This window comes from Pan paniscus, chromosome X (genome assembly GCF_029289425.2).
Source record: "Pan paniscus chromosome X, NHGRI_mPanPan1-v2.0_pri, whole genome shotgun sequence".
NCBI lineage: Eukaryota > Metazoa > Chordata > Mammalia > Primates > Hominidae > Pan > Pan paniscus.
This window is the reverse complement of record NC_073272.2, coordinates 151,264,040-151,279,417: the sequence shown is the minus strand read 5'-3', so window position 1 is coordinate 151,279,417 and position 15,378 is coordinate 151,264,040. Positions and strand designations below refer to the sequence as shown.

Here is a 15,378-nt window from a genome sequence, read left to right as displayed (position 1 = left end):
TCAGAGCCATATCTGGTACAGTTCAGAAATCCAAGAGCAGGCAGGTCAGGTCATCCAACGTCGCTGCACTAGTGTGAAGAACATAGCAATCCCAGCATGCTCCCCTCTCCCCACCACCTCTCCACAGTTTGCTAAGTAAAGGGACTGAGGTGAGACGGGTCAAGGGACTTGCCCTGGCATACAGCAAGCTGGTAGCAGGGATGGAACTTGCACCCAAGTCTTCTGATTCCCCCAAGGTCAATGTTTTGCCACCCCTCACCCCGTACACCCTCCCCATAAGTAACTCCAGTGGAGAAATGAATTTATCCACAAACCACAAACTAAAGCCACAAAAACACTTTTATTTAATTGCTACCACAAATACAGAATAGAATTAAGGCAGTATAATACATTTCCACTTATCCTCACAAGCTTTCATACAGTAAACTTTGCTTAAAGTGTCTATTTGAATCAGCAATTGAAATTTTTATTAAACAGCAGTTTTCTTGAATTGTAGAGAAAAATCATTTCCTGGTCTGTCAAGTGTGCTAATAAAAGACATCTACGACTTAACATCGTGTATCACTGAACCTTAGCCAAGTGTGGTGGGATTGGCTGATGTCGGATGTGTGGTAGGATTGATTGGTGTAGGCATCTCTCTCTTCTCCTTGCCCCCCTCCCCATCCGAGAGGAATGCTCATTTACAACCTCCCAGCAGTATTCAATTCGCTTCTTGCTGCCATTTATTACTTCAAATTCCCTTTTGAATGAAAGCAATAATGTAAAAACTGTAAAAACACCAGGCTGTTTAAAAAACAAAATCTTCAGTAAAGAGTAGTTATGACTTATAATATTAAAAATATTACCATAATTGATCCTAGCAACCATAAGATTGGATTTTAGGAGAAGAAACTAGTTTATGAATGGATTTATTTCTCTGGAACTAAATGAAAAAAAATCCCGGCAAATGCTAAAAAAGGTAAATAATTACAAGTAAGGTAAAAACATCTTATCATTTGCAACCATGTTTGACTATAAAAAGCACCAATGTTCAAATTTTCAAAAAATAGAAATAATTTGGTGTGCCCATATCTTTCCTTTTGCCATTTGATCTCATAGGCATAAAAAATGTATTTTTAATAAGAGCTTATCAAATTGTATTCTTCAAATATGGGTCATATGTTGTTGCTGAAATTTAGGAAAGAAACTTTCCAGTACTTGTACTTGATCACAACTGCTTTTCTGACTGCTATTAAAAGTACAATATAGAGTTACACATTGAAGAACATAAAGCTGTGCAGTCACATTAACGGAAGCCTTCACCACAACACACCTTTAGCATTGCGCACATACCCCTCTCCCAACCCCCTCGGGGAATGGGAGAAGAAAGCAGGAACAAGGCAGAGGAAATGAGGAAAGGGGAGGAGGGACAGAGGAGTGGGAAAAAAATCAAAGTCTAAAATTTCAAGGATCACTGAGGACTGAAGGTCGACCATAGGTGGAAAGGGAGGTTTGGAACAACAGATGTCAAACTTGAGGGAAATTAAGGTCTCTAAAATAGCAAGCACACACACACTCACGCACACACTTCAATAGAGTACATTAAGTAAAGGATGAGTACGCCTGAAAGGTGGATGTAGCTTACACCATCTCTATGTGTCAGTGTCTGTGTCTAGATGCAGTAAGGCATCTCACTTTGGATTACATACGCAAAACAAACTAGAAAGGGGACCACTGCCTGGCCACCTATGGGAGCATTTTTCACACAGCCATTTCATCAGGATCATCTTCAACATCAATAACCACGACATCATGGTAATCATTGGTATTGGTAGTGACTACAGTAGGGTCAGGAAGGTCAGCGATGGTGTCAGACTCCAGCTGGCTGGCAGCAGGCTTGGTGGGCCCAGCGGCAGGGCTAGAGGCCGACTCAGGGAGGTCACTGTCGTCAGACACAGGGTGGGCAATGGCAGGGATCTCGGGGCAATGGGAGGTAGAGAGCTCAGGGTGGTCAGCAGCAGCGGGCTTAGGGTGGCTGGTAGTGGCAGGCTTGGGATAGTCAGCAGTGGTGGGCTCAGCATGGCTGGTAGCTGGCTTGATGTGGCCAGTGGCGGGTTTAGGGTGGCTGGTGGCAGCACTGAATGCAGACTTGGAGTGGCTGCCAGCAGAGACATGGTGGCCAGTGATGGGCTTGGGGTTGCTGGAAGCAGGCTTGAAATGAACAGAGTCAGGCTTGAAATGGACAGAGTCACCCTTGAAATGGACAGAGGCAGGCTTGAAATGGACAGAGTCACCCTTGAAATGGACAGAGGCAGGCTTAGGGTAGACAGTGGCAGACTTGGGGTGACCAGAGGCAGGCTTGGAGTGGCCAGAGACAGGCTTGAGGTGACCAGAGGCAGCCTTGGAGTGGCTAAAGACAGACTTGTGGTGGGTAGAGGCAGATTTGCGATAGGCAGAGGAGGATCTGGAATGGGGCTTAGGGTGGCCAGAGGCACGGTCGGGGTGGCCAGCTGCAGCATCACCAGGTAATGGAACATTCCGGACATTCATCGGGGTTTCCTCCACAGCAGGACAGGCATGGGCACGGTCTTGTTCAAGGGCTTGTTCACGAGCTTGGTCGCGAGCATGGGCACGGGCGCGGGCCAGGGTACGGGCCTCCTGCATCTCACGAATATCACTGATGAGGCCAGAGAAGAATATGATAGGGTGCCGCATAGCATGGAAGATGGTCCAGTATTCTCTTCGGAAATTCTCATTGAGGAGCCCGTAGATCACAGCGTTGAGGCAGCTGTTGAAGTAGGCTATGAAGTAGGCTGCAAGATAAAGCCAGTTGGGGATCTTGCCTGCCATCTCCTTCGGACTGACAGCCACCAAGACAGTGAGCACGTTGATAGGGCACCAGCACACTGCAAAGAGGAGGAAGATCACAAACATGGTTAGAAAATTGCGAACCTCAGCAAGTTGGTTGTCAGGATTCTGCCCTGCAGGGTCACGGGCCGCCAGCACTTTGGTCCAGATCCTCAGGTAGCAGAAACCCACGATGAGGAGAGGGAGGACGAAGTGGATGCAGACGATGGTAACAGTGAAGACAGGGTTGTTCAGATAGTTGAAGATGCAGGTGTAGGTGCGAGGATCGTACTCGATGGTGCCAATGTACATGTTGGGCAGGACAGCCAGGACGGTCATGATCCAGGTGATGACCAGGTAGATGCAGGTATTGCGCACACTGAAGATCCGTTCGTACTGGAGGCTGTGGCAGATGTAGCAGTAACGGTTGATAGCGATTGCCACGATGTTGAAGATGGAGCCGACCACACTCAGCCCTGTGATGAACCCGACCATCTGGCACTGTAACTGGCTCAGATCCCAGCCCCCAATGGACATGGCATGCAGCATCAAAGGGTATGGGTAGATGGCCACCAGCATATCGGCCACAGAGAGACTGACCACGAAGATGTTGCCTGAAAAACATATCAAGGGAGGGAGAAAGGGGAAAGACAGAGAAGAATAAGTGGTTTAAGTACAGAAATCTACACATTTAAGGTGCAGGGGAAGGCCAGCTGGATTATGACCTTTTATAATTCCAGAATTCTTTTAAAGAAATGCTCTGAGAAAGAAGCGAACATAAGACAGACAGCAGTGAGCACAAAATCCCTGCCAGGAGCCTTCACAATGAGACAGGGTCATGCTGCCACCATCTTAGAGAAAAACAAAATGCAAACGTTTCCTTCACTGGAGGTGAGGGGGAGGGAGAAGGAGGAGGGGGAGTAGAGGTGAGCTAGAGGGACTTGTTTTTAGGAAGGAGGCTGGAGTGGGGGGCAAGGAGAGACACTGGAGGGATGTCAGGAAGCCTCAAACTAAAAAAATTTAAAATAATTAAATAATTAGAAAAAGATAAATTAGCCATCTCCCTCTTATAGCCTAGCATTGCATTTATAATAAACACATTACTAGAGAGAAGATTCTGAGAAAAGGCATTAGAGGCCATCTTCTTAAACAGTCTTTTCCGATGGGATCAAGCAGTAACCTAAAACCTTGCCAAGTCAAATACTTACCGTTCCCGAGGTAACTTGAGAGTGAAAACTGAGGGGAAGCAGGGAAGCCCTGTAAAATTTAGTCTGAGACCAAAGAAGTAGTGAGAGGGCGGGCGGGGAGGGTGGCGCGAGGTGGGCGGGGGTAGGGGGGAGGAGAAAAATTCCTGCAAGGATTAGCAGAAGTGCCTGTTTCAGTTACATGCCGCGTCCACGCGCAGAGCCGCGCACTGGCACATTCGGCGCCCTGCACAGAGCTCCCAGCGCCGGGCACTGAACTTTACTGGAGCCTTCAGGTTAAACAGGATAGAGAAGAAGGATCACCCCCACTCCAGTCTTGTAGGGCTGAGATGGGAACTTTTTTGTAAAACCTTTCACAAAAAAGAGAAGGAAGAGGCCAGGTGCAGGCGCAGAGCCCTCTTTCTTTGGAGACACCTCGTTGCTAATTAGCATTGGTCTGGCAAAATATTGCACTTCATCTTGGACTAGGAGAAAATGAGCGCTTTTGAAAAGGGCAAAGGTATGGCTCCTTCTTCCTCCTTCCTCCAGCGCTGTCAGCACTCGGCCTCAGCACTTTCTACAGAAGAGGTTCTTCCTATGATTTTCCGGCAAAGTAATGAATTCAGGGAAATACAGCCGAAAAGAGAAGGGGCAAAGCCTTAAAAACAAAACCACAACAACCATAAAAGCCTTTATTTGAATTATAGAAGGAAGGAAGGAGAAGGAGAAAAAGAAAGAAAAGAAATCTAAAGGAAATAAAATGGGCTTCGCAGGTCGCCCCCAGGACTCCGTGGGTTTGCACCTCGGGACCGCACCGCGGGGGTGAAGGTGAAGACCTAGTGTATGGCCCCACGATTCCAGGAGACGAAGGAGAAATCGGAGACACCCACCAGACTTTGTAAGAAAACTTCTAATGACTGTGTGCCAGTCAGTGCGTTTTTAAACTTGTTCAGTGTTCGTGACTCCTTGCCCAAGCAAAGTAATCCCCCAGACCCCGGCCGCCACCTCTCCCCCACGCCCTGCCCGGGAGAATCCAGTTGTCCTCCCCACCCTCTCAGACCCCCTTCGGTCCCCACTCCTAGCCCCAGCCGATCGAGAATCTGGCGGTGGAAATTCCAGGCGCCGCCCCTCCCTCCCCCGGCCTGAACTCGGAGTTTGGGCGCCTTTGCCCCTTCCCCTCCCTTCCAGAGCTCTCTCCCGCCCAACCTGTAAGCCGGACTAGCTGCTCTGCAGTGTCCGCCGCCCCCACCCCCAGCACAGGTCGCAGCGCCCGGCATCCTCCCACGCTTCCCTCCTGCCCTGCTCGCCGCCGGCCCCCGGCCCCCGGCCTCCTCCCGCTCGGCAGTGGCTAGCAGCGGGGGAAGTCCCGCCTGCGGCTCCCAGACCCCAGCCCTTTGCAGCCTCTCTGAGTCCCCCATCGCCCCCTCTGAGCTCTCCCGTCGCCCTCCCGCCAACCCTACTCGGTTTTGCTGCCTTCTATCCCTCCACCCCCAGCAACGCCCAGCTCCCAAGCCTCTTCGCCGGCCCGCCCTGCGACCCCCAGTTCCCCGCTTACGGACCTTGGGATCTCCGCTGCCGCCGCCGTCGCTGCCACCGCCTGCTGTGCCCGACCCGCCGCTTGCCTCTCTCTGCCGTTCGCCCTGGGACGGGCGGACGGAGCTCGGCTCCGGCGGGCTCAGACCTCCCTGCTCGATTCTCGGGCGCGGGGGTCTGTGCTCCGCCGCCCAGGATCTGCCCGGGAGCCGCCCTGGAGCCCCAGGGCCGCGGCGAGCGGGGTCTTGGCCCGGCTAGGGAGAGGCCACTGCGTTGCGCTCTGGTAAGCGCCGCCGCGGCCGCCGCGAACTTAACTTTCACAGAGCAGGTCGCAGCCCCGCTGCTCCCTCCGCGTCAGTTCGGTCCGCGCTGCCTCAGCGCGGCCGCCCTTGCGGCGTCCGGCTCTGCTTGCTGTCCCTGGGCGAATCGCCTGACTCTCCCGCTCGGGTGCCGGCTCCCTCCGCATCAGGCCCCGACGGGACAGGGATCCTCGGGCTGCCGCGCACCACGGGAACGCTTTGTACTTGGATGCCCAAAGCTAATTCTCTGTGCTCTCTCGGCCTTGAGAACCTCCACGTTTAGAGGGCCGGGGCAGAATACTACCACCCCCAGGCTTGCGGGGAATTTGGGAGCAGGGATGTTCAATATGAGGGCACTGTCCATAGATTCTCTATTCGGGGCGCTCAAAAACTAACGCCCTAGGGGTTGCAAGTCTCTGCACACTGGGTAGGGAGAAGAAAGGGTGGCTTACCAGAATTCCGGAGCTTCTTGTTCTTCGTCACAGCCAAAATGACCATGGAGTTGCCGATTAGGTCTACAACAATGGTGATAACCATCGCGCAGAACATAAAGATGATTAGAGCCAGTGGGTAGTCTGGCTGGGGTAGCTTACAGCCAATACAGCCATAGGGGGTGGGAACCGCTAGGGTGGGCCCCATGTTGCTCCTGGAGATCGTTAAGATCTCCCAGCAGGCTCAGGATCAGCAGCCAGGTCCAGACAGCAAACACCTGTTCTGTCACCAGGAGCTCCAGGAAAGCGTGCCTCCCTCTCTGAGAGTCAGAGAGCAAATGACAGCATCCCGCCCCTCTCCGATGAGCTTTTAAAGCCTCAAGAGGCGGCTAGCCCCACCCCAAATCCCTCCCCCCGACCAATCAGGGCTCCCTGAATACCCCCCCCCTTAGCTACCCCCTCTTATTGGACAAATCCACATTGAGGTGTCATCTTGCTTCCGACTGCCTTGTATGTACTTCCCCTCTAGCCAGCCCTCCCTGCCTCTCAATCTCCCAGGTACCTTGCAAGCATCATGACTAGCTCGGAGTCCACCCCACACCCCCTCCACCAGTCTCTGTGCATTCGTTTCTAGCAAGTTCTTCTCCCTCTCTCCTCCAGTGCCAACACCTGGCAAAGAGATGTAGATTGCAGAGCTGGAGCACAGGGTCTTTCATAGGATCCAGTCTAGACTAAGCCAGTCCACAGCCCCCAGCAGGGTGTAGGGGATAGCCGGTGGCCCCTTGAACGCTAGATGCTTGCCTCCGCAAGTATCCTTGTGAGGTCCATCCCACGCCCCATGCCCTTGCCTGTCTAGAGCCTTCTGTGTCCCGCGGGGAACAGGGGACTACTGCTGGGAGGTCCCACCCCCAATCTGGGTCCCTAATCCCTAGGGAACTTATCCCCGCTCCCGTTCTCGCCAGGAGCCGCTTGGCTCCCTTAGCGGCAGCTGCGAGTAGCCGCTCAGTCCGGTCCAGGTCTTGCACTCTCCATAAAGAGATGTACCCTGCGCCCGACTCTGGAAGTGGGGAGCAGGTCTGCACCCTGGGACCTAGGGAAGGCATTGGTGGCCACTCGGTCCTCAGTTTGGGGGCGAACGGGAGCGGGAGCTCGTCTCCTTTCCAGCTGCCGGCAGCCAGGCGGCGGGAGCCAAGGGACGCTTTGGGAAAAAGTAAAACAGGCAATAAAGCTCTTCTCTTGGGTCCCCGCTTCTCGAGGAAACTCAGGACGAGAGGCTCTGACGCCTCTCCCTCTCGGGATGCTCGGCATTCTCTACTGAGCGGCACGGGGCAGTCAGGAAGGCTGAAGGAGCTGCGCCGCAGCCGCGGGAAAGGTGCGGAGGTGTCAGGCGGCTAAACCAAGAAGCCGCTGGCTGACCGGCGATCCCTGCCTCAGTCAGGATTCGTCTCGGTCTTTCTCCTTTCCCATGCCCTTCTGGGGTTCTCGTTTCGACCCCATCCCTCTCAGGCCTCCCCCCTAGCCCTCCACACCGCGGATCTCTGTCCCCGTGCGTCACAGTTCCCCTGCGGTGCGCCCAGGATCTCGCTCCGCGGGGACCACGGAAAATTCGAATATTCGGGCAAAACTAAAGGGGCGTGATTCGGACACTCGTTCCCTCAATAACCTTGGTCACGGGAATGGATTTCTGCCGGCTACTAAAAGTTACGGCTCCTGTCGAGAAGCCTTTCAAAATCTCAGTAAACCCCTTGAAACTTGTTCCAGACTAGTCTTCTTGCCACAGTAGGGGAGAGGGGTTGCACTGGCCGGGAGCGCCATCGTCTGGACACAGCAGCCCTCTTGCCCCGGGGTGGGTGGGGGGACGGACAAGGCGGGGTAGGTAGTGGGGGCCTGTTACGCGACGAACTTCAACATTCAGATACCTTTAACGAAAAAAACAGACACTGTTGAAAACCAAGATTGCACACACTGTCTCTAGCTATAAAGCCTAAAGTGGAAATGTGTCCCCTTGTTTGAAAATGAAGCCCCCACCCCAATCCTGCGGCTTTCGCGTCTGTGAACTGAATCCGGCGCGAATTACAATCTCCCGCCTGGAGGCTTTTCACATTCATTATCTCACTGCCCCTCGCTGGCTGGAACTCCCGGCCGCGCGCGCTCGCATTTTTTTCCGTAAGTGCAGACAGTGAAGGGGCTCCGCTGTCCTCCCCACACAGCTGTGCGCCCTGTAAAGAAGCTGTCAGTCAAAAGCCCGTCCGCGTAGTGGAGTATTTTGTAGGATGCACATCAGGCTGTTCTTGCTGGTTCCCCGAGAGTTTGGATCCCTTCACTTGTGGGAAGGGGCGATTTTGAATTCAAATAAGTAAACAAAATACATTTGAAGGAAAAAAGGAAACACACCTTCTAGTGACTTAAGACACTAGACTCCCCCTGCCCCAAACAAACCTGTAAGGAGAGCTTGCAAACCTTGCAGGCATTGCTACACTCCAGTGTACTGCACTTCTGAGATGAGGTGGCTAGAGCCCCCGGGAATTCCCCGCGGATGTGGCCTGAACATCCCTGGGATTGAGGAGCAGGCAGGAGAGCAAGGGTGAGCTGACCCCCTGGCCCCTACCCCTGCTTGGACACTACTTGACTGTGACCTGGTGGGACTTGGTTTTTCAATACTAGACAAGTGGAAAAGGTGAATATTTTAATGATCTAGGGGGACAGAATTATGTATCTGGTTAAAATAATTTTCTTATTTTTATGAACTCGTCTTAATAAAGATTCTGAACATGGCCCCAGTACTAAGAAAATCAGATATTGACAAAAAAATTAGCCGGGCGTGGTGGCGGGTGCCTGTAGTCCCAGCTACTAGGGAGGCTGAAGCAGGAGAATGGCGTGAACCCGGGAGGTGGAGCTTATAGTGAGCCGAGATCGAGATCGGGCCACTGCACTCCAGCCTGGGCGACAAAGCGAGACTCCGTCTCAAAAAAAAAAGAAAAAAGAAAATCAGATATTGAATCAGTTATAAGGATACATATGAGGGAGAAAATCGGTCCCTGTTTGCAAAGGCAAAACAAGTCTCGTGCAGTAAGTTCAATTGCTTTGGAAGAGTTAAGGGGGAGTCCTTTATTGGATAGAGTGTAATGTGCATGGTTTAAGATTCCACTGGATTTTTAATTAAGTCTCTTTCTAAAAGGCTTGTTAGGAAGCCCTAAATAACTGGAGTGGACATAAACCCTTTATTTGAGATTTTAAAGCTATTAAGATATCCAATCCAAATAGAGGAAACCTGGAATATTCCCTGAGGAATGAGAGGGCAAGTGAGCAGTTTCTGCTCAGGAATGGGTAATCCTTCTGAGCACATGAGGGTACTGCCTGCATCTTCAGTTCCCTGATTTACATCGGCAATGATGGAAGGTTACCTTTTATCAAACGTTCTAAGCTCTCTGTTTAACCCTCCAGCACTATAATAATGCCTTGCTTGTAACTAGTGAGTACAGTTTTAAATAAGCATATTATAGTTTTCAAAAGTTCATTGGGAAAATGTTTTCTCACAATGTCATTAAATAGATAAGAAAACTGAGGCCCAGAGAGGTGAAAGAACTTGTCCAAGGTCATGCCAAGGCTTAAATCCAGGCTGGATTCCCTCTCAGCTCAAGGTCTTTCTCCCACAACCCAGCTTCATCAGACAGTGGTTTTTGTTTGTTTGTTTTGTTTGTTCGCTTGTTTTTGTTTTTTTGTTTGTTTGTTTGTTTTTGTGAGACAGAGTCTTGCTCTGTCGCCCAGGCTATAGTGCAGTGGCGCGATCTTGGCTCACTGCAAGCTCTGCCTCCCGGGTTCACGCCATTCTCCTGCCTCAGCCTCCCGAGTAGCTCTGGGACTACAGGCACCTGCCAACACGCCCGGCTAATTTTTTGTATTTTTAGTAGAGGCGGGGTTTCACCATGTTAGCCAGGATGGTCTCGATCTCCTGATCTTGTGATCCGCCCATCTCCGCCCCTCAAAGTGCTGGGATTACAGGCGTGAGCCACCGCATCCGGCCAAGACGGTGTTTTGCTCTGGGTCTTAATAGTGTGGACTTTGTGTTCTCTTTTTTGTTGCTGTTGTTCTGGTTTTTGTTTGTTTGTTTGTCTGTTTTTATTGAGATGTAATTCATATACCTCATATACCATAACATTCACCCTTTAAAGTGTAGAATTCAGTAGTTTTTTGTATATACACAAAGTTGTGCAATCATCATCACTATCTAATTTCAGAACATTTTCAACACCCCATAAAGAACCCTCATACCAATTAGTAGTCACTCCAGACTCCCCACCACCTTCCAGCTCCTAGAAACCATAAATCTGCTTTCACTTTCTATGGACTTGCCTATTCTGGACATTTCACCAAAACAGAGTCTCACAATATGTGGCCTTTGCATCTGGCTTTTTTCCCTTAGCATAATGTTTTCAGGTTCATCAATGTAGTAGCATGGGTCAACACTTCATTCCTTTTTATGGCTGAATAATATTCCATTGTATAGATACACCACATTTCATTTACTCATTCATTGGTGGATGCTTGAGTTCTTTCCACTTTTGACTATTGTGAATAATGCTGCTATGAACATTTTGGGTTCTCTTTTAGCCCCAAGCAGCCCTGGTCCAAGTTAGACAGGCAGAGGGCCTCTTAGTGCCAGCTCACACCTCCCCTCTCCCCCAGGTGGAGCTGGACAGCCAGCCAAGGCCTGTTCCAAGCACTCCAACTTTCTCTGGCCAATGCTTCTCTGAATTTATTATATCATTTGTTAAAGCTACATGGGACCATTGGTTGATACTCTAATGTATAAGACTAGCAAAATGAGAATTTGATGCAAACCCAATAAGAATGAAAATGTCTTTCAGCTTGAATACAAGCAGAACATTCTCAATTTGTTTCCACATGTTTGGAGACAACTACCTCTTCATAGGAAGTTACATAGGAGCCTCTTGGCTGCTTCACCCATCCAGGCCCTGCCCCTCCTGCTCCTCCCATCCCAGCAGCTTAATGAAGTGGGACTACATTTGACTCAATTCTTGAAAGTAAAAACAAGCCCAGAACCCAGCTTTACTACTAGTCAGATATGTGACCTTGGGCAAGTTACTTAGCGTCTCTGTGTCTCAGCCACCTCACTATAAAATGCAGATAATCACAGTGCCTCATCATAGGGTTGATAGGAAAGTTAAATGAGATAATGCATATAAGCACTGAGAACACTACCCAGAACAGAGAAAGCATTCAAAAACCACTGGCTATTATCATGATTATTATCCTGAAAGTTTCTAATACTCTGTCTAGACTCTACTCTGTTGCACTTCCATTGAGAACAGGGGCTCTCTGCGATATCAGGAGACTCTGCACCTAGCACACCCAGGCTCCAATTCCTGGCAGAAGCCAACCAATGGGCACACACTAGCATCCCAGGCCCCTGTGAGTGTGTCAGATGGAAAGGGACATACAGAGTGACTTGCCTTTTCACTGCCCCCCACAACCCCCGAGATGCTTCACTGACACAGTTTGTATCTTTTTCCACAAGAAAGAACAATCAAATTCCTTTACATCGTTTCAGTATGAAAGTAGGAAGTATGGTTGGCCTAGAAATAGGTGAGATCCCAAGTGCATAGGTGGCTGGGAGAGCTCAGGCAGGAGAAACTGGGTTTCAACGGAGCGTGGGGCCAGTCCAGGCTAAGGGAGCTCTGGTTCCAGGTCGAAAGTGGGGCCAAGACTCCAATGGTAAGGTTGAATCTTCAAAGGAACTGAGTAGGGATTTAGGCAGGAATGAAGTCATTGGAACCGAGAACAAGCCAAGTCACAACATTAGCCAACTCAAGAGCAGTTTGGGACAGGTACTGATTTTTTTCCTAATCAGACTGCGTCTGGTCACATTTACTTTACCAACTTGGAGACACCGTTCACATTTGTTAAATGAACAGAGAGAATGATTGTCCTCTCCAAATCCCCCAGGCTTAATTCATCATGGTTAGAACCACTTTATCTTCTCCTTGTGCTTGAGTCATTAGAGAGAGCAGGACACATCCATTTCCTTTAGTGCAATCAGGGGCTCACCAAAATAATTAGCAGCCAGTATTTCCAGGATCTTAGTGGCTGATAAAGACTACAGGTTAGGTGGTTCAAATCAAAGGGTGACCAGGGAGAGAAGACGCACATTAATTACTTGTAGTAACACTTAGACTCCCTTCCCCTTGTACAATTTATCTGCTAATTAGAGCTTAATGAACAATATCCATTTTCTTAGCTTCTCATTCTAGCCAAGCATGATCACCCGTGCATTTAACGACTGTCCCTTTTATTAATCATCCTCATGACTTCTCATGCAAAAAGCCCTCCTCCACTTGCTCTGTGAGTTCTGCTTCAGCCACCCCACTGCAGGACATAGGCCATGGGTACCCATTAAGCCCCAAACCAGTCCTCTTTCTGCGAACCCTGCAGGTCCACTCAGCTCCTAATAATAGCTAACACATATGAATGTGTGCTTCCTAGATGCCAGACTGTTCTGAGTGCTTTGCTCATATATTCTCATTTAATCCTCCCAATAGGCCTATGAAATAGGCACTATTACTATGCCTGCTTTACAGATGAAGAAACTGAGGCCCAGAGAGGTTAAGTCACTTGCCCCAGGTCACACAGGTAATAAGTGGTAGAGCCAGAAGTCTAACTTGGGCAGTCTGGCTCCAGAATCTGTGCTTTAACCACTGTGCCTCATGGCTTATTTGCAGGCCACACCTGGTTCCTGGCTCTAGAGCACTGGGTCTCAAATTTAGTGCATGACAGAGCAGCCAGGAGTACTTAAGAAACTGCAGCTTTCTAGGCCTTCCCCTAGAGAGTGTGACTTGGCAGGTCTGTACGGGGCCCTGGAATCTGCATGTTTCCCAAGTGTCTCAGGTGATTCTAATGCAAGCAGCCCAGGAATCCCTTCTAGAGAAATCCTGCTGTTAACTCAGCCCTGCCCCTAGCCCTTGGCAATTTAAGGATGTCTAGGTCTGTCATCCAGTGACTCCTGCTGAGTTTGCTCTTGAGGGTTTATATCCTAGTCCCTGCTGGGACTTTATAAACTTGTTCTAGTGTATAAGATCTTGCTTTGACCCTCAGACTAAACCCTACCCTCTATCACAGTTCTGGTGATGGGGTTCCCAGCCCAATGCCTGATAATAACCTGACCAGCTCCCTGAAAACAGGGCAACCAGAGGCCTGACTATGGCCACCTTCCTGCTGCCAAACTCATCCTGATGGCTTGCCTGAGTAGGGTTGCCTATTTATCAAAAATACAGGATGCTCAGTTAAATTTGAATCCCAAGTACATTCTTAGTATAAGTATATTCCATGCAATATTCGGACATACTTATACTCAAAATTATCCACTGTTTATCAGAAATTTAAATTTAGCCAGGGGCCGTGTATTTTATCTGGCAGCTCTATGGCTGCGGACCACCTGTAGCTGACCCTAAATAAGCCAAATATGAGGACTTGGCATTGGTTGGTAATGGGATTTTCTTTCTCCCCTTCCCCCCAACAAGGGGCTCAGTCAACCCTGGGGAACAGGAACTATTGATTCAGGATTGGAGGGGCCCAGTTCTGGCTGTCAACTTGCCATCTGCCTCTGGCGGATACTGATTTGATATATTTCCTACTCGTTTTAGCCAGCCTCCTCTGTTTGCTCAGGAGATTCATAACCCATTCTTAGAAACATGCCTGTCTCCTGTTTGCCTGAGTAGTACGCTACTGTAGAATCGCCCCTGTACGTAGCAGTTTGCAAATTGACCCCTGGCATTTGAGGAATGTACATACTGTTTTGAATTGGGCTTATATTTGAAACGACTGTGTGTTTTGTATCCATGCCATCTTGTAGGTATGGTGAGTCTCTCTCAGAACCTCAATTGCAGCTGCCCTGGAAGACTTAGCTTTTGGGGGTCCTTCCCAGGACTCCCCCAAATCAATTTTGTATATTCCATGTAACATATCTTCTGAGTCTGACCATCATAAAGCTACCTCCAAATGCAGACAACATCTATCTAGCCATTTTCACATGATGTTATAACACAAGAGCAGTCAGGAAAAAAAAAGTATACTTTTATTGAAATAGCTTTGTCACCTAAGCCAGAGGGTTGGGACTCCCTTATTACATCTGTATCCATTCCAGTCAGAGGGAGGCCCATGAGTGAAAGGTGGGGAATTGTACGTACAGGCACCACCTCCTCAAGCTAAGTATTACTGGAATGGAGAGGAAAGTGTGTGGAGGGCCCAAGGGGGAGATGTGTCTGTCTGGAATATTAAAGAAGCAAAAGGACAAACTGCAATAAAACACGCTAGCAGGACCATTCATTTGGCTGTAGAGTCACCAAAGGAAATCATTGGAACTTTCTGTAAGTGGATGCAAATGAGGAAACAATCCCACACTAGCCTGGGTCAAAGAGACTCCAAGACTTCACCTATTTTTTTTCATTGCTGAGGCCAGCGCCAATTTGTAAGACTTAAAGCCCCAGGGAATTAGATTGAACAGATATTGTAATTCCAGTGACACAGGGCTCACAATGAGCCCCCATTTGGAACAAACACCAAAAACACTTTCTGAGTCTCCCCTCTGGCCTGACCTGCAAGGCTCTGATCTGAGGAGCAGCTGATGAAGTAGGCGTCAAAAAGAAGCCCCCTTCCTCTCCTGCATCCTCAAATAATTGCCTGCTGACAATTAGCTAGTAGTTCTGGTGCTTCTATCCTCTCTGAAACAGATAGTTCATAGTTAAGTTCCACTTTCTAGTCAAAATTGCCTTACGTCGCCAGTATGCTTCTCACTGTCTGCTTTCTGTTCTCACTGTGTGATGAAGACATACCCGAGACTGGGAGGATAAAGAGGTTTAATTGGACTTACAGTTCCACATGGCTGGGGAGGCCTCAGAATCATGGTGGGTGGTGAAATCCACTTCTCACATGACGACAGCAAGAGAAAAATGGGAAGAGAAAAATGAGGAAGATGTAAAGGCGGAAACCCCTGATAAAACCATCAGATCTCGTGAGACTTATTCACTACCATGAAAACAGTATGGGGGAAACCGCCCCCATGATTCCAATTATCTCCCACCAGGTCCC

At 49.4% G+C, this 15,378-nt stretch overlaps 1 protein-coding gene and 1 long non-coding RNA gene across 3 annotated transcripts; one reads left to right on the top strand and one right to left on the bottom strand.

The window, feature by feature from the left end:
- Window positions 1–321: 321 nt before the first annotated feature.
- Window positions 322–6,619, bottom strand: GPR50 (G protein-coupled receptor 50). 2 transcript variants are annotated; one of them, XM_003804526.5, is made up of 2 exons: window positions 6,295–6,619; window positions 322–3,440 (listed from the first exon to the last, which is right to left on the bottom strand). In XM_003804526.5, exons 1-2 carry the CDS (start codon window positions 6,479–6,481, stop codon window positions 1,741–1,743), a joined length of 1,887 nt encoding a protein of 628 aa, XP_003804574.1. In that variant the 5' UTR covers window positions 6,482–6,619; the 3' UTR covers window positions 322–1,740. The 2 variants fall into 2 exon arrangements, with proteins under 2 accessions (XP_003804574.1, XP_008958955.1); XM_008960707.2 differs by lacking the exon at window positions 6,295–6,619 and adding an exon at window positions 4,035–4,112.
- LOC130541171 (uncharacterized) lies at window positions 5,369–8,005 on the top strand. Its single transcript, XR_008955221.1, has 3 exons — window positions 5,369–5,826; window positions 6,328–6,408; window positions 6,934–8,005. It is a non-coding gene; the product is annotated as an uncharacterized LOC130541171 (long non-coding RNA).
- The last annotated feature ends 7,373 nt before the right edge of the window (window positions 8,006–15,378 follow it).